General features: G+C 37.0%; 1 protein-coding gene across 8 annotated transcripts in view; it reads left to right on the plus strand.

The window, feature by feature from the left end:
* Nucleotides 1–20,030, plus strand: part of INPP4B (inositol polyphosphate-4-phosphatase type II B) — a 577,521-nt gene that overhangs the window by 260,980 nt on the left and 296,511 nt on the right. For 7 of the 8 annotated variants that reach the window (XM_059697959.1, XM_059697964.1, XM_059697966.1 and 4 more), the window contains 2 exons: nucleotides 9,243–9,460; nucleotides 11,266–11,310. In XM_059697959.1, the coding sequence (XP_059553942.1) occupies nucleotides 9,370–9,460; nucleotides 11,266–11,310 (136 nt within the window). In that variant the 5' untranslated portion in view covers nucleotides 9,243–9,369. Of the gene's footprint in view, nucleotides 1–4,482; nucleotides 4,506–9,242; nucleotides 9,461–11,265; nucleotides 11,311–20,030 lie in introns of those variants that run through there. The other variant, XM_059697962.1, reaches the window with a different exon arrangement.

The raw sequence follows: 20,030 nt of genomic DNA on the forward strand, positions 1-20,030 counted from the left end.
TATATCTATTAACAACGTGCTATATCTTCTAATATTTTTGTTTTATGTTTACTATTTAAAACCTACACTGTAAAATTCACACATTTTGATGTACAGTTCTAGAATTTTTGACAGAGGTAAACAGTCATATATTCACTATCACAATCAAAGTCCAGGACACTTCATCGTCCCAAATTCTTCGATGTTCTACCCCCTTATGGGCAATGTCTGCTGTGCTTCTCCAACCACCAGAAACCACTGATCTGCCCTCTGTGTCTGTAATTCACCTTCTCCGGAATGCCATGTGATTGGATCACACAGGATGTACCCTTTGAGTCTGGCTTCTTTGCCTACCCTCGTATGCTGAAGGTTCACATTATGTTCTGAAAATACTTGCATGATTTTAACCCTTTTACATCTGTCAGAATTTTATGGTGTATGTAAAAAACAAAACAAAAATGAAAAATTAAGGTCTGCTTTCAGGTCAAAACCACAAGAAAAACAGAGAGGAAAATGAAAAACTCACTCTCATGTGGTTTAAAATTTCTCCAAGTTTTAGCTCCTCATGATTCTCCTGCTTTTGTTTATTTTTCAAAATCCCCAGGTAGCTTGTTTGTGTGTGTGTGTGTGTGTTTACTCTTAATCAATGCAGACACAGCGTTTAGTTGCTTTGGTCCATGTCTGCTAAAAAATGGAACACCTGAAAACTTCTCATATACCCATTCATTTCTCTTCACAATTAATTAGACAGATATTAGCATCGTCTCCATGTGTGATGAGGAAACCAAGGGACAGTATGGTTAAGTAAATTGCCCAATGTTCCGGCATAAGTAGAAGAGCCTCGGCTGCCTGGATTCATAATAGGCCTCTTAGCCACTTTGCTATACAACCTCTCTCATGCTAAATTACTGTAATAATAAGTGCTTGTGAGAGGGACTCAGATGTGCATACTAGACTAACGCAGAGTTAAATGATAAAAGAAAGACCCCGAACGGCAATAAGAAATTGTCAAACAAAATCACATTTATTAAGTTTCCATAAAAGGGAACAAAACCTGGTAGAGAAATTCTCAAAGTAGTTCACTAAAAGGAAAAGAGCCAGGGAGTGTTAAGTGCTAAACTTGGTGGGGTGGTGAGAGGTGGGTGTTAAGGGTGGGAGGCAGGCGGGAGAGAAGGGTGTGGGGGTGTGGGTGTTACCTTGGTGGTGCTATTTAATGATTGAAAATGAGTATTTTGGCAATGACAGGATAAATAGGGAAACATTTTCATTTACAACAGTACATCCCATATAGTAGATGCTCAGTAAATACATGTCCCATGAATTGATGGTTACGGTATTTCCTTTTCTTACTTCTCCTTATACCTGGGATCAAAACAATCCTAAAAGTTGGAGAGCCTCAGCCTAAGATTGAGAAAATGGGAAACAAAGAAAGAAAGTCCACATGGGTTGTTTTATTCAGTATTTAGGCATAAATTTATAACATACTTTTCACATAAAAGCTGAGTTGAATATCATACTGCCTCAATGGCAATCCTTCTTGTACTCCCCATGATCACAGAATGTCAGCTCAGGTTACAGAGAATATTAGTTAAAACAATCCATGCTTAATTCTCTCTCATCATTGATGTTTCTAGCTCTCTCTCCCTTTCCCTTCCTCTCTGAAATCAATAAAAATATATTTTTAAAAAACACAACAAAATAAACAAACAAACAAAAATCCATGCTTTTCTCTAGTTCCATGAGAGGCACAGAGAAATGCTAGATGAGTTTGCAGATGGAACAATGGCTTGGAACTTCACTGCTCAGCCTTATTCTTTTTGTAGATATTGTGCCCAATTCAAATTTAGGAATTGAATTTTTTTATTACTTATTGTTTGTTCTTACACTGTAGTGCAATGTTATTGGATAATATTTTAAGGTAGAATGTGTAAGTGGGTACATATTAGAGGAGTGTAAGGAAACTTCTGGTAGTGAAAAATAAAACTCATAGACCGTATGACTGAGAAAACTTAGCTATGGCATATTATATTCCTTGTAGATAACCTCAGGCGCTCTGTGAACTTCTGTGGAGAGCTAAAGTGAAATTAGAATAATCACATATATACATTTATTCTTGCCTGTCATAATAAAAGGCAGAAGATAAAATTTTAATTAAACTCATTATCTGTCTTCCTTTGAAATTTCAAATTTCAAAAGAAAATGAGCAATTAATCATCAGAAACTATAGATAATTTAGTTCCTACTAATTGAACCTGAAATGTATCATCATAAGGAATTCAATCAGTCTGTGAATTAATAGATGATGTCTGTATTAGAAATGCCCCGCGGATATAATCAACTTCGGTTTCAGTTTTGCTTGAGCACATGGTATTTAACAGGCCTTGGATATGTGGGTGACAGTGTTCTTAAGGTTTTTGAATCTTTGACGTTGCTGAGGCAGCACTTCCTCAGAGCACTCTTATTTAGTAAAAGTGAAAAAAATCAACCTTCCACCAAATGAAAACACTCTCTATACGTCTCTGCTTCTCAAGCTAGGCTTGAGACGTGCTGCTTGGAGTCATTATGTATGGAATACGCCATTGCTAAATGAAATGATCAGAAAACAACCCTGTTATCTTAAGTGTAGACAATAAACTCCTGTCTTTAACTTCATTTTTCAGATGACAGTAAAGGGCATTAAAAAAGTGCCCAGGCATCTAGTGAATTGCTATATAACCCACTTGTACTAGCTTTTTTAAAAATTCTTTTTAAAAATATATTTTACTGATTTTTTACAGAGAGGAAGGGAGAGGGATAGAGAGTTCGAAACATTGATGAAAGAGAAACACTGATCAGCTGCAACCAAGGTACATGCCCTTGACTGGAATTGCACCTGGGACCCTTCAGTCCGTAGGCCGACGCTCTATCCACTGAGCCAAACCGGTTAGGGCTGTACTAGCTTTTAAAACCTTTGCTGAGCAATAGCAATTTTTGTTTTTTAAAGTAGATTTGGGGCTTGAGATCAGGTTTTATAAGTTTTTCTTAAGTAAACAAAACCCATGTATCACATGAAGTATTTATAGAAGAAAAAGATTCCATGAGACATCAGTCTTTTCTGAAAAATCCCATTTTCATTAATCCTTTAGGTGACATAGGAGACGCACTCAAGAGTGTCTCACTGAAGAGAAGGGCACAAAGCCCACCTCAGAACACAGACCTTCTCTTCAATCCCCGTGGGGCCATTAGCCAGCTGCGTCCAAGGAGCTCCTCTGTCCCATTTCTGGGCCTGTGTGTTCTCATACCCTAAATGGGACGACCCTGATTCCTTAAAGTCTCTTCAATGCTGTATTCTCTTGAAATATATCATCCTAGTAATTTAAAGGTAGACATATGTAACCAACCTGTTGCAGAGGGATTCTTGAGATCAAATCAAGCATGCTTCCCACCCTCACTTTGTAATTCTTCAGGATGCTTCCATCTTTATGACCAACACAGAATTACTTGCTCACACATCAGATGGCTGACTGGCTGTATTCCCAAAGTTGGTCCAGGTGCCTCCCCCCCCTCCCCCCCCCCCCAGGACATCAGGTCACTGTGGGAAACAATGTAAATTCTGGCTCAGATATGATGCGGTGTTGAGGCAGAGCCTTCTGAGTTCTCAGGATTATGGGTTGCCTTGTCACAGGGATCCAAAGAGACTCGATTGTACTTTTTATACTAGTACAGTGGAGACCAACATTGTTCTTATCCTAATTTGAAACAGTTGAGCGACAGACTGATCTCTGACTTATAATGAACCAAAGAAATAGTCCCTCTGCTTGCTGAACAGAGTTCTCTCCATTGTGCTTTGTGTTCTGTCCTCTTGAACATCAAGATTTTGCTACTTTCAATGATCATTTAATACTCATCACAATTTGAGGTTATTACTTACTGGACTGTGATCTCCAAAAGGGAGCCCTATGATTCAAAGAAGCAAAGGAAGAAAATATTTTTCCTTTGTTAAGTATCCAGAATGCTGGACCTGGAGAATTGGATGCATTCAATCATTAGTTTCCATTTTCAAACTTCAATTATTTAGAATTTTTATTCTTGATTTTTTTTCATGCTGGCTGTCCACTGCAAATATATTCATATCAAGACCAAGTAAAAGAACAAGGGATGAGTATGTCTCCATCAGAAATGACATTATAAATGGAATTATAAAAACATCTATCATGACCTGGTTTTCTTTTCCCTGGTCCTGGTACTTAGGCATTAAATGCTATATTGACAAACTATAGGTTTTCCATTTAAGAAAAAAAAGTAACATAAATGAAAGCATAAATAAATGTCTCCTAGACCTCCCTTCTTTCTCTCTGCCCATTGCCCTAATTTCTTTCTTAAGGGATAATAAAAGTGTATAAATTTTGGTAGGATAAAATTAAAAGACATGGTAAAAAGAACAGAGAAAATGCTCTGAAATCAGACACTCAAGTTCACATCCGTGGTTCTGTAATTACGACGTAGGTCCTGAAACAAATTACTTTTTAACCTTCAGTTTTTCACTGGTAAGGCTGGAGTTAATAACTTAAATTTGTTATGAATATTAATTTAATGCTTATAGAGTGATGACATAGAGCATGGCACATGATATATACTCAGAAAAGGCATATAAGTCCTTAGAAAATTTGGCTAAAATGAACTTCAGAAGTGGTGGTAAAGAGAACTTTGTGAAGACTGGATGGGTATCAGTAGAGCCCCTTGGAGTTGATATTTATAGGGAGCAAAGGGAAGTGTATGATGCTGGTCAATTATATTTTATTGAATTGGTTCTATTGTCACCATCCCATCCCCTTCTCCCTATTTCATTGTGTCACAGTAGTTTTAACTGCTTTGTGCCCTAAAACCCACAGTCCAGACATTTTCAGCAAAATTTCTGGACAATGCTCCTGCATGGATAAATAATAAGTCACCAGTTCTTATTGTGAGCTGCTCCAACACTTATCGAAGTGTGGCATGCCATGACCTGGCTCTGTTTAGCCCCGGAGGTACCTGGGTTTAACCTGCCAAGAGCTGAGTAGACTGCCAAGAGCCAGGCAGCAGAGTTGAGGCTGGAGAGAGCAAAGATAAAATGAAGTAAGAGTGGGGATGGAATCTAGGCCGGGGTAAGACTGGTCACTGGCAAGAGTCCATCACCAAGAGGCCAGGTAGTAAGTGAGAGAATAGGTAGGTATCAGGGGCCCCAGGCAGATGCTGAGATTAGGAGATCCTGGGAAGAAAGGAGCCCTGGAGGTTCGGTGTGAGTCAGTGGCTGAAGAGACTGAAGTCCAGGCCAGGATCCATGAAAGCTCATGCCATCCGTCTAGAAAGTCTGGCTAAGTGACATGGCCCTTTTGTCCATATCAACTTTTTTTTTAATCTGCTAGAACTCCTTCTTCTCCTCTCCCAGTGTACAGATCTGGAATCTGGTGGTCCTCTGTGCCTCAAAGTGGTGCCTCTTAATCTTGAATGTGCACAGGAATCACCTATGCTACGAGGCAGATTCTAATTCAGCAGATCTGGGTCTGGCTCAACGGTCTGCATTTCTAACACCCTTCCAGGGAATACAGACACTGCAGGCCCAGGGACCACATTTTAAGTGGCAAAGCTTTAAAAGACTGTTGCTATTTGGTCTTGCTAAATCCACGGGTCTTCTGTTTTGTTTCATGTCAAGGCTACTTCCTCAGGGCAAAGCTGAGAAGAACATTGCCAGCTGGTTCAGAACTGAGCCCCCATAGCTGGACTTTTGATAAAACTGGAGTCCTGACAGCTCTCATCTTTTTTCTTCTGTGACAAAGCAGATCCTCACTGAATTTAATATTGGTAACAAAACCATACTGAAGGCCTGGACAATTCAATTGTCTCTGATGCAATTGGTTTTCCTGGGCAGAAATGTTGCCCCTGAATGCTAATCCATTGCTCTGACAGGAGCTATTCTCTGCCTGGTCAGGGGCCTCGTGAGAAGCCAGGAGGGCCTTGACCTTAAAAAATTCCCGATAGTTGTTGGTTTTTTTCAGGTAAAATATCAAATTTGTCAATTTATGTCCATTTCTCTCAAAGGGAACCTTTTCCTGAAACCTGTTTTTATTCTGCTATTGTTTTTGAATGATATAAAATAAGGGTAGATCCCTGTTCCTAAGAATAGGGGCCTAGTTGCAAACCTTTGAATATAATTATTCTATAGTGGTAATAGCCTCTCAAGTACCCTGACATTCCCCAGGAGGGAAAATGAGCAGTGAAGACAGAGGTGAATCCCCATGTGGGTCATAGCCCTGGTTTTAAGGCTCCTGTGTTCCCCCCTCCCTGATCACATCTCCCAGGCATCATAACTCTTCATGCATTTCTCTGTGATTGCACCCCTACATAATATAAAATTAGAGTATTATGTTACATGTTTCAAAGCTTTCTATAAGTACCATCATTCCCCCCCCCCCCCCCCCCGCCGCCATCCTTCAGCTCCTCCTCACTCTTTCTCCTCTTTTTCTTTATACTTGGTTTGTGGAGTTAATCAATGTTGATATGTGAGATGACAACCCATTTTATATAGAATGAATAGACAGCAATATATTTATCTACTTTCTTATTGCTGAGCATTTAGCCTGTTTTCAATATTTTATTATTAGAAGTTGAGTTGCTGTGAACCTCCTTCTGTGTCTTGGTATGTGTTTGCAAGAATTTCTCTAGAATATAGCTTAGAAGTGGAATTGCTGTTCAACTTTACTCGATATTACAAAATTATTTTCCATTGTGGTTGGAACACCACAGCGCATAAAAGTTTATATTGCTCTAAATCCTTATCGATATTTGAGGTTTTGAGACTTCAAAATTTTTACTTATTGATGGTTATACACTTACATCTCATTTGGTTTTAATTTATATTTCCAACTAGTGAAGTTGAGGCTCTCTTAAATTGTTTCTTGGCAATCTGTGTTTGATATTTTTGAAGTACCTGTTTATATATTTTGATAGGCTTTTTTTCCATTGGGTTGTTTTGCTAACATTTTAAATATATTCTGGAGTCTAAATATTTATCAGTTATGCTTATTACACACATTATTTCCTTTTTCTGCTTGTTTTAGGCTTAATTTGCTCTTTTTCTAGTTATATGATGAAAGCTTAGATCATTGATTTGAGATCTTTTCTAATATAAGCATTAATATAAACTTTCCTCCAGGTATCTTTTAATTTGTAGGGCAGGGATTTCATTCTAATTCAAATATGTGCATATATGTATATATTCTATGAATAACCTCTGAATATGTAAAATTATTTAGAACTGTATTGTTTAATTTTCAAATATTTGGGGATTTTCCAGATATTTTTTGATTTCTAGTTTAATTTTATTATGGTCAGAAAATATACTTGTTTTTATTTTAATTCTTTTAAATTTGTTAAGGTTTATTTTAGAGTTAAGATATAATCTTAATGAATTGTTCATATATATTTTTTAAAAAATCAGTATTTTGTTGTGGGATGAATTGTGTTAAAATGTCAATTAGGTCAAGTTGTTGGCAGTATTGTTTAGTCTTCTATATCCTCACTGTTTTTCTGCCTACTTTTTTTCTCCATTACTGAGAGAAAATGTATAACATCGTGGATCTGATTTCTTCTTTCAGATTTGTATGTGTGGCTCCATTCTCTCTAAAATTGAAATTATTTTTCAGATAGTGAATAGCTTTGAATGGATTATGTTATGCTTAAAATTGGACCATGTTAACAAGTCCTTTTAGGCATCTCACTTTAATCCTCTCCACTCACCTCCAAATTACACACACCCACACATAGAGTTTATATTATTTTATTAATTATTCACCATTAGTGTACAGAGTTGGGATTTTGTTAGGATTCATTCATATTACCTTTTTTAGGTCTCCTTTTCAATTTTTAAAGTGACTGATCAGAATTGAGGGTTGAGTCTTTGGTCAAGAAATAGTATAGTAAAGTTAACCAACTCCTGTATCTAAGTCCTATACATAGCAGTCTTCCACAGATATCACCCCCACTAATGCTCATGCATTTGTCATAGGTACTGGAGAGAATTTGTTTCAGTGACTACATGCCCTTATCAGAAAGACTATTAAGTTTAAATAGTCAAAAATAAATTAGAAAGCATTGTATTAATTCAAAATACAATCTTCAAATTGACAGAATATGGTGCAATGGCCCTTTACCCCAACAAGTATTCCTCGTTATATCTTTAGCAGCGAATGTGTATTTATCTGCAACTTTATTGTATTATTTTCTAAAGATTCAAGATGCTTTCTGGATTTAATTTTTGCCAGATGATCTTAAAAACTAGAACTGAATTATAAATTAAGTTGCTTTGTTAAGAACAACAAAGAGTAAGGCTGTGGATTTGTGTAGTTGGAGACTAAATTAGTATTCCAAACCCAAACTCTATTGCTGCAATCTCATTAAACAGCATTGGGTAGACATTTAAAGATTTTATACATTTTAATTCAACTGGTCACTTGGTTTAAAACTACATTGATTTTTTTTCTATTTAATTTTTGGTCATGTATATCATGCTAGATATCAAAATGAATTTGAAACTTGGAGGCTGTCTGTATTAACAGGGTATTAAGTTCTTGGAAAGGTTCCTTTCCCCATGCTAATTTTTATCACTTTGCTATTGCTTTCATTTCCCCTTGAGCTTTAGCTTTTAAGGATTATTATTCATTCTTTTCAACATCTACCTCGATCATTAAACAATTACACCTTTATCAGGCAGAGCAGCAAGAGACTCTGTGGATAATGATGAGGTTGGAAACTCCCCTGCACAACCTGTTGGCTCATCTTGGAAGAAGAATGTCATGCCAAATTATCTTTATGTGTTCATGAATAATGTCCTAACAAGGATGGTAGGAGAGATGAGTATAAAGGGCAGTTCTAATGGAAAGAATGAAAGTAATATTCACTTTGGCGAAACATTATAATGCCTCGACAAGATGCTGTCTGTCCTTGCTGCTAAATTAGGTGCATTTCAGTTAGCATCCCCTGTAGCTATCTGCTATGTTGCAGAATGAACTAAAAGAGAAAGAATATACCTTTCAGGATTTAGAACTCCCTCATATGACCATAACATAATTGCAGGGAAAATACTCATTTAACCCAGAGTTCTTTATATTAACTGGGTGTATTGGTCTTGAATGTAAAAGTGGTATAGGCAGGCAGGTAGTTATAGTCTCTACCCACCTTTAATTCTTAGCTTTCGACTGCACTCTAGAGTAACTGATATTTTTGCTGTTGATGTTTCCTCAATGCAGAATTTCAGAGTGGGATATCAGGTCTTTAATGTGAAGATACGTCCATACTAAACCAGGAATCATTGGCAGTGACATTTGGACACGAAATATTAGAAAACTAAAAAGTAAGCAACTGTGAAGGTTAATCATGGAAATCAAAGAGGAAGGCACATCAGACGAAGGCCAGCACTTCCTTCCCACACCCCAGGCAAATGAGAGCGGGGACTTTCACTTGACAAGTAAGTATGTGTGTGACCCTTCTTGGAACTCTGACAAACACACAGAAACTGGGGTTCTAACAAATGGCATAAGATTAACAACATGTTTTCCCTTTGCCCTGCTTCTATTGTTGTGAGTCTATGAAATGCTTCTTATCTCTTATCATCTTTTATGAGATAGATGATAGTCCATGAAACTGTTAAATATCAAATGGTAGAATCAAAGTTGCTGAATGTGTATTAAGACACTAATACTTCTTAAGTACCCCTTCTATTTAGCATTTGTATAATCTCATGTGGATTTATTTTTTGGAACATAGACATTTTTCCCTTTAACACCAAGGACTAAGTGGAAAGCTTCAGGGTGAAATGGCTGCACTGCTGTCACTGCCCTACCTGAGAGCACCAAGTCCCATAGAGAGCAAGCTTGGAGACTTGAACATTACAATCGGGATTTGTGCTACTCGCATAATTAAAATCATTGGAAGAATTATATGTTTTTCTCCCATGTTCAAAATTCTAGGGTTCAGGTTTTATTGTTTAGCATGAATTGTGTCCTTTCTTTACTTTTCAGAAGGTTCTTGTTGCCCAGTTATTAACATTGGCAAACATATGCCTAACCTCTCATTTAATTTACATTATAAAAATAAACCTTAGAAAATGGTATTAGTTGGATGCATTTTTTGAGAAATTTGGTTGTCAGAGCTTATAGCAGAGTTAATTGTTAATAACCTTTTTAAAAATCTACACTATTCAAAATGCACAAAGGCCTACCTAATGATTGTCACTTTAACCTCTCTTGGAAAGTCTAAAATTGTTAACCATAGCATTGTTAAATGTCAGCAGGAAGAAAAATAAAATGGTTACCATGCAGAACCTGTGAACTCTATAAATAAAAAATGGATGATTTTTATACAGAGAGGTGGTTCTAACAATATATTAGTGACCAGATGCTATTAAATTTAAATAGTATCTGATGAGTCCACCAGTAAAAATAAAGAAGGAAAGGATTTGCATAATATTCTTACATTACTGCCAAATGGTTTACTTGTCCATAATTTAGTTTTGCTTCTTTGGCCACCATGAGAGCTAACAAATGGCATCCCAGGCCTCATCCACTCTTGTACTGTGTGCCGTCCTCAGGCATTCACCTGCCATTCTCACTTATCACAGCCTGGTCTTTCTACCTTTAGTCATTAGATGTTCCCATTTCCTTACCTTTGTCCTCAGACTTACTTTCCCTTCTACTGCATCTTAAATCATTGAGCCATGTTATTAGATTTTTTTAAAAAAAAACTCCAACAAGAGAAATAGAGGCATTTAATGGAATGTTGATTTGAGCTATCAATAAGCTAGCAGTATAACCACCAGCATAATATCCTTTATAACCTATCTAGAGATATTCTTTTAATTAGTAATTCACTGTGTATAGCAGGTTGGAGTGGTTTGAAAGAAAACTCTATATGGAAGAGTGCTTTGGAGAGGTTGTCCTTTTTTGAAAGTTCCATCTCTATCTCCATGCATTTAAAAGAAACAGACACAGTGGGAAATGTTTTATATTTGTCACAGCTTATAATATTTGAGATTCTTAATGGCTATGGAGCTAAGTAGCTCAGTCAAATTTTTAGTTATGTCTAGTTCTGTCACAAATATTATGTCTTCCGCTGAGAACCCACTGCTTATAAACCTGATCAATTGACTTTCTTTATTCTGCCAAATAATATACTAATATATTCCGGGCATGGTGAAACATAGTAACATTCAATGACATATTTTTGATAATGACTTAACTATCTTTAATCTGAATTCTTACCTATTATTTATAGGTATTCAGAAGACGCCAAATGAACCGCAGTTGGAATTTATCCTCGGTAAGAAACTCCATCTTATTTTTGTCGATAAATATAATAATTTGTACATAAAGTTTGCAAGTTGTAGGTACATTACTTATATCCTTATATATTTTATAATCTTTTATGAACAATGTTCTATAAGGTAAATGCTATTTTCTCTCTTCTTGCATAAAGAATCTGAGCTGAGGACTAGGTCACTTCACTCCCCCAAGAGCATAGGGTTCAGTGATGACAAAGTTGGGCCTTTCAACCAAGTCTGCCAACCACAGATATGGTGCCCAGAACTCACTCTCATGCAGTGACTGGGTTTTGTTGCTAATCAGCATGTCTGGAAATCTGTGTGTCTACTTCTTTACTCCGTTGGCTGGAAACTGACCTAAGGTGGAGTTTTTCTTTGTTTTCCTGTGTGCCCCTTTCAGTCTCACTTCCCCAAAAATGCCTCCTTATTCTTCCCATCTTGAAAACGGGATGATGCTTTTATTTTGAGGCATAATTTATTGAGAAAATAACTATTTATAGTTTTTATTTTAATAGTTTGTTTGTGATTTCTAATAGGCTTCATTTTCAGAGCAGTTTTGGGTTCACTGAAAAATTTAGTAAAAGGTTGTAGAGATTTCTCATGTACTCCCTACCTCCACAAATGCATAGCCTCCCTCATTTTCAATATCCCTTGCCAGAGTGGGACGTTTGTATGGTTGATGCACCTACTATGACACATCATCATCACCCAAAGTCCATAGGTTACATTAGGATTCTCTTTTGGTATTGCACATTCTATGGGTTTCCATTATTATAGTATCATAGAGAGCAGTGGTCAGCAAACTCATTAGTCAACAGAGCCAAATATCAACAGTACAACGATTGAAATTTCTTTTGAGAGTCAAATTTTTTAAACTTAAACTATATAGGTAGGTACATTGTTATTAACTTAAATAGGGTACTCCTAAGGCTTAGGAAGAGCCACACTCAAGGGGCCAAAGAGCCGCATGTGGCTTGTGAGCCGCAGTTAGCCGACCACAGATATAGAGGATTTTCACTGCCCTAAAAATCCTCTGTGCTCCACCTATTCATCCGTCCCTCTCCTAAACCCTGGCAACCACTAATCTTTTTACTGACTTCATAGTTTTGCCTTTTTCAGAAGGTCAGATAGTTGGAATCATAAAGTATATCATCCTTTCAGATTGCCTTCTTTCACTGAAATTGCTGTTAAGTTTTCTCTATGTATTCTCCCTAGAGGCCCAGTGCACGAAATTCATGCTCGGGTACGGTCTCTAGGCTTGGCCTGCGATTAGGGCCATCTTCCTCAGCTGCCTGCAGCCAGCCCCACCCCCCACCCCCTGTTTCCTGTTCGCCATCAGGTGATCAGTGCCAGATGGCCAGGGGAAGGGACTGAGAGGCCAGCTGTTCCCGCCCACTCACTGGCCCCGCCCCTGCTGTGGGTGGCCATCAGGCGATTGGAGCCTGCCAGCTGGGGAAAGAGACCAAGAGGTGGTCAGTGCGCCTCATAGTGACTGGTCCAGTAGTCGTTCTGGTTGTTCTGCCGTTAGGGCCAATCTGCATATTACCCTTTTATTGTATACGATGGATTGGTAGCTTATTTCTTTTAGCACTGAATAATAGTCCATTTTCTGGATGTACCACGGTTTATTTATCCATTTACCTACCGAAGGACATCTTGGTTTCTTCCCAGTTTTGGCAACTATAAATAAAAGTTCTATAAATATCTTGTGCAAGTTTCTGTGTCGACATAACTTTTCAACACCTTTGTGCAAATACCAAGGAGCTCAATTAGTGGATCAAATGGTAAGAATATATTTAAGTTTTGTAAGAAATTGTCAAGCTGTCTTCCAAAGTGGCTGTACCATTTTGCATTCCCAGTGATGTGTAAGAGTTCCTGTTGCTCCACAGCCTCATCTGAATTTATTGTTATCAGTATTTCTGATTTTGGTATAATTTATTTTTTTAACATTTCATTTTTATTACATATATAGCTAAAAGGTGCTGTAAGTTAAGGATTCTAGATGTTTTCTTTCTCAAGTATTGAGAAACAGAAATGTGAAAACTCAAGAAACATCTGTGGTAATACCAATAAAGTTATACGCGTTTTTTGTTATTTTTCCTGGAGTTCTCAGATGTAGAACCAATTCATTTTCACAAAGGGAGCTGAGGAGCAAAATAGGCCTAGGCACCTCTTGACTCACTGACAATAGCTCTTACTACTAGAGCCTTCATGTAGCCATAATTTATTTTGAATGAAAAAATAATTATTTTACATTTTTGACAGGACTTCTGAAAAGTAAAAATTTGTTTGAATTATTCAGTGTATTTCAAACCACAGATATAAGCCTTCTTATTTGCATCTTGGAGAACAGGGGTAATCTGAAGCAGGCAGAAGCAGTTGGGGTAGAGGAGGTTCAGTAAACCTAGTGGCCAACTTTCAAGAGACAGCATGTCTGGGCCAATACCTGTTTTCTGTTTGATTTTAAGTGATCTGTCTTGTTCAGAGACCTAACTATGCTGTTTTTTTGAAAGTCCAGTCAAGTTCAGTAGCAATGCTGTTGTCACTTAAATTTCTGGCTTTGGATCATAGATCTAACAGAAGAGCAGCTGCAGGAAATGATTCATAATGATAGACCTCCCATTTTAAAAAATTCAAATATCTTTTTTATGTTTATTTAAAAAGTACACTAGATTTCTTAACAATAGATGATTTTATCTTATCACAGGGCAAGAAGTGCCCGACGATTAAACAAAAGAAAGATATTTAGAGTCTTCAGGGAATTGAATTGTTGATCTTGAAAGATAAATCCCCCAAATTCTTTGTTATGTCTCTTAGCATGGTAGTTAAGATCCTCAACCTTTTTATTTCTATAAAAAAGATACTTAAACTACTCTTTCAAGGATACTATATTTTTTAGTGTATATTTTTATCACTTTTTTCTTTGTGTTCTTAATCCCACAAATTCTTCAACACTTCACTTGTTACATAGTTAACTTCATAAGGAATAATGAGAGTAATAATTTCTTAAATATTTTTATCATTGTTGAAGAATGTGCATATTTATTTAAATTAGAAAGCATAGTGTCTGAAAACAAGAATAAAAAATTTTAACAAAAAATAGGATAAACAAGGTAGGGAGCTTTTTCCACTTCCACTTAATTTTTCAACTAGATTTTTGATATTTGATTCTTGAGTATTCAAATAAATTGAGAATTCCAATGGCTTTGCATTTTTGCATTTAGAAAACAGCTACACTGATTTTGTTAGGTGTCTATTGCTTTGAATAAGTTATTTTCTGTGGAGGATTTGTTTCTTCCTTGTCTGTATGCCACTATAAAATCACTATATCTTGCTGAAGTTCCCCTGCTACATCTTTATTCAGCTAAATGAGGTAGGAGATGCTTAGTCAATTGAGCAAGCTAATTGACTAAAAATATCTTGCTATCACAAAATAAGCATGTACTGAAAAAATGAGTATCTCATGTCCATTGTTAACTGTATATCTCATGGTTGGCTGCCTTTAAATTAAATAATTCAATCTTACAACTGCAAATCTGCTTCCACATTTCTTTCATTGTTTCATTTGAGTGTATTGAAACCATTTTTATTTTCACAAAGGGAGAAATAATTAAAAACCCTGGAGAATGCTTATTTTGTTTATGGTTTAATAAAATTGTTTTCATTTCAACAAAGCTGGCATTTAAGAAGAGTGATCATTTCTTAAAATCTGGGTACATTTATTCTCTTGAATCCATTGTTGAAAATGTATAGAGAAGACTAATATTGACAATGAGATAAAATAAATTTCTATGAACTATTTTATAAGTTCATCCCAGAGTCAATAGAAAGCTTATAAAAATGTGTTTCATATTTTATATGGACATCATATATGCCATAAATTCAAAACAGTAAGTCTAATGTGTTCAATGGTTAAAATTCAGTTTTGTCACAGCATGCCAATGACAAGATGTCCTTAGGTAGGTTACTTCAGATATTAGAGTGGCTTTAGTAAGAAGAGGTTATCCTCTGTGGTTGTTAAGGCTTTGTCCAGGAAAACACTGATTCCAAATGCTCTATTCTCCTCTTGGATCGCATATTAGATTATGTGTACTAATTTTGGATTTTGGAAATAGAACCTTTTTATTTCTAAAAGCCCAGTTAGAAACAAAATCATGTCAATCATGTGATCAGTTTTCTGTCTTCAGAATTTAAAAATGTGTATAAAAATATGCCCGAATTGATAAGCACCACCGAACAGTGTCATCTCTTTATAGACACAGCTTTTATAGCTCGCTAGTGCCTTCATTAACCTACATGTCAGGTCCATTTATACTTTATGAATTGCTGTAAATCAGTCATAGTTTTATATGTTTCTCTGAAAGAGAAAATCTTAAGAGGCCAAACTTACCGATTTTCCCATGTCCATACTTCTACTGCTGGTCTGTGTTCTATAAATGATTATAAAGCTCTGACTTGTTTAAAACTCCAGAGGGAGAGCAGAAGATTTTAGTTTATCTTCTTTAGTATTTTTGTCTTTTACATGGTATGCAGGGCCAGCTAAAGGGAATACCAAGCACAGAAATATATTTTTATATTTAATTTATTGATAAAAAATATTGCTTCATACAAGCTGCTAGATAATCTTCAAGAGACAAGAGAAACAACTGCCAAGAATTAGACAAGGCCTGGGCTGGCCCTATTTTATTGTCTATTATAAATTTATTGTCATGTTCTTGATTCTTAGAGTATGATACTTTCCTTAGAAAAAAATTGCATTCCACTGAACAATAGTTTTGTGCCAAGTATATGCTTACCTCCTTATAAACAGGAAGTGATTTTTTTTTCTCACCACAATTCTGCAGGATAATAACATTAAAAATAAGAAACATTTATTGAGAGCTTATTTGCTCACCATACATTGTTCTAAATAATTTGCATAAGTTAACTACTTTAATTTTCATTATGAAATAATTGCTCTATTATCATCCTTGTTTTACAGGAAAAGAAACTTAGACATAAATAGGTAAAGTAATGAGCCCCAGATTTGAACCAGGAAACCTCAGTACAGGGCATGCTCTCCCATGTTATCTGTACTCAAAAGATAAAAAAAATCTAAGATTCCTAATGGTCGACTTTCCAGAGATCTTATGGGAGTTGAGTGACAGTCAGGATCCAAGTTGAGTTGTTTCTGATTCGAAAGCTGCTGCTTTTAACCATCATCCTGTATCCCCTCCTTATCGATTCCCGCTCCCAAGGATTTCCAGGAGCTGGTAAGAGAAACAACTGTAAGGCCAGGCAGATTGCAATCAGAGCAAAATAACAGTATAAGCCAAGAACGATAGAAGGACTGCACAAGCAGTGATTAAATGTAACTGAGGCATTGGAAATAATATCTCAGAGGAAGTGGCCTTTGGACCAGGTCTGGAAGGATGAACAGGGTTTCATTTGATTTGAGAAGGAGCATAGGGACAGTTGAGGCAAAGGGAGTAGCTAAATACATGAAACAAAATCCTAGAGCTCATTTTCCAAGTTGATGCGTTTAATGCTCATTTACATTTCCCTCTTTATTACTTCTAATCCCACTCTAAAAATAAATTAAGTCTCTAGAAATCCTCTTGCAATATTTTATAATCGTTACATACATATTAGGAATTTGTTTTAAAATTCTAAACGAACACAGTCTTTTAAACATTGTGTTACTGCTAGCAAATTGTATTTAGGTATCAGAAAGAACTAATTGAGTCTTACTGGCACTGGGGATGTGAAACTCAGAGAAAGCTCTGGCTATGCTGAGCTGTACACTACAGAATTTGCAGCCATGCTGTGCTCCTGAAAATTGCATACCTCTGCAGAATTTGCACACACAAGAATCATCCCAATGTGTCTGTCTATGAGCTATCTCAGTCTTGACAGCATCAGATAACTAGCAAGTAATATTGATGTCTGTTGGTGCCTGTGGGCTTTTGGTTCTAGGACCCTCTTGGATACAAAAAAAACGTGAATGCTCAAGTCCCTTATGTGAAATGGTGCAGAACAGTGCATACAATTGGATCTCCGCAAATTCCTGGCCCTGAAATGGGAAATGCTGTTTTCCATCTGAAGTTGGTTGAATCTAAAGATGCAAAACCTCCTTATATGTACTTCTTAGGAGATATTTTCCAAAACAACCATTTATCGACATCACAACAATAAAAGTAATAGACAACTAATAGAAATGTATTTGCATTTCAGGCGCAGATTTCAGTTTATAATCTGAGTGGGGGGCACTATAGCTCACTAGCTAAAGAGGGGGTGCAAAGCCCATTGCTAGGATTTGAATTTTGTCTTTGTTACTACCTAGCTTTGTGGCCTTAGAAATATTACACAATGTTTCTGACTCTTGGCTTTCTTATCTGTAAAATGGGGAGGATATCAGTATCTAACTGTAAAGTTCTTGTTAGGATTAAATGAGTTAATATACATAAAGCACTTAAACTGGTATTTGACATGCAATTAATGATTGGTTGGCCTTTATTGTTCTGAATATAATGTTGGTTGAATCACCTCATCATAGTGAATACTTCCTGAAGCAGGGGGTCTTGACGTTGCATTTTTGTGCATAATAATTGCTATCACTTAGGGAGAGGTCTTAGGCTGTACCCTTTTCACTTGTTGTCTCTGCTCCTTAAACCGACTTCCAGCTATTCATGTTCACCGATGAATTCAGTCATTTGCCCAAGGGCATGAGGCCAGGAAGTGGAGGAATATAGATGTTAATTCCAAAGGCCATGTTCTTTGTGGCTGGTTATTAAAAGTACAGGAATGGGAAAAGGAAGACAATAAAAAGTTATCTAAGACCTGCATAATGTTTTTGTAATCCTGAAATAATTAGAGATTTTATTGAAAGAAGAGAAAAAGGAACCAATTAGAGTTTCTTAACAGATCCGTCATGTGGGTAGTGGCTTCTGGGGACTGAAGACATAGTGTGTGCCACGGCGGGAATGTTCTTATTGACATCGATCTAAATTCCAGCTTGGCCCTCTTCAGGAGGTTCAGATACCAGCCATCAGTAATAAATGAGAAGTATGTGAGATGGCAGACTCCTCTTCTTCTCTTTGCCACGACTGTATCATTTAACTGAATTTTGCTGTGATAAATTATATTTACTCTTCTTGTCAAATTTCTTTCTGAGTAATATATATCAGAGAAGCTTTTAATTAAAGGGGATCTTGGACCAGGTTTAACTTCATAGGCCTGAATTGATCCTTCCACATAGGTTTAACAAATTATTTGTTAGGGTTTATTTTTTTTTATATTCATCTTCTGATGTCTTTATTTGTGTCTTTCATCCATGATCAACATGCTCCATCCAGGTTCTTTCTCTTTCTGTGTGATTCACCTAATTACACTCTTCCCTCCACTGTCTGATTACTGAGAGCGGCTGGTCGCTGGATCAGCCCTACCTTTGCAGCATCTGTTGCCATGTATGAGTAATTGAGGGATCAGGACTACCTAGGGGCTTTGTTCATTAGGTGGCTTTGCTTTGTGTAAAGTCAAAAGCCGCTGAGGTTATGATGCTGCTGTCTGTGGGGCTGAAATTTGTCAGCCGGCCTTCTTGTCGAGCAGATGGTACCCGAATGTATCCTATCGGGAGCCATGCCATGGGGAAGAGAAGCAGCCAAGTGGAGTGGGGCTCAGAGTTCCAAAAAAGACCCTTCTCGTTTCCATTGTACAAAACAGTTTTTTCCCAAAGGCTTCTGTCTTGGGCTTTGACCTTTTGCAGCTGGCAAAGGTGGTGCTGCCTCCATTTCACAACAAAGATACTGACTCTTGGAGGGGTTAAGTGACCTGCCAGCAGTTGAATGCTTTGCCTGATAGGAGAAAGCCCCAAACTTTTCAAGTGCTGTGCCCCTTACTCCTGCATGACCTCTACTTTACCAATGACACAGATTGCTCTCAGCCATTATCTGCAGTGGTGAGGGGGCAGAAGTCAGTTTGAGGAGAAAAAAAAATATCCCAGGTCAAAACTTGTGCCATTCAGAATGTAAGTTTTATCCCCATACTACAAAAAACTTAAACACGATCTTGCTCTAAACAATTCCAAACATAAATGTTAAATAACAGTTATGAGTCTTTGTCTCCAAAATTGGTGACTTGCCCTCATTTTTCCATGGAGCTCTCTGCTCCCATTTTCAACTGGCTAGTAGATATCTCCACCAGCTCACGTAGGCGGTATTTTATGCTTAAGATAGTTAAATCTGATTTGTTGATTCTCATTCCTGCCCTTTAAAGCATTTTATGCCCCCTTGATGCCCATCTGTAAAATACATCACCATCCATTCAGTTACACAAATCCCCAAACTATAAGTCTTTCTAAATTCTTCTTTTCCCCAAAATTTACATCAAGCCCATCATGTCCTATAATTCCCATGTTGAAAAAACATTCTGAAGTTGAACACCTCTCTCCATTGCCACCACTATCCTTCAATTCTAAGCCACTATCAGCTCTTACCAGAAATGTAAATGTGATTACTTCACTGCCCTAGATAAAATCCTCCATTGGCTTCTATTTCACTTAGAATAAAATTGAAATGTCTTACCACATTCCATTCTCACCTTGTCTGTGCTAATGTTTTGGCTCAGCAACCACACTCGTCTTCTTTTCGCCTGTCAAATAGGCCAAACCTTTGAGTCTTGGCATTGCTGCCTCTGCCTTCCAAGCTGAAAGTCACCTCATCAGAGAAGGTTTCCCTGATCC

Source organism: Myotis daubentonii, chromosome 5, assembly GCF_963259705.1.
Source record: "Myotis daubentonii chromosome 5, mMyoDau2.1, whole genome shotgun sequence".
Taxonomy (NCBI): Eukaryota; Metazoa; Chordata; class Mammalia; order Chiroptera; family Vespertilionidae; genus Myotis; species Myotis daubentonii.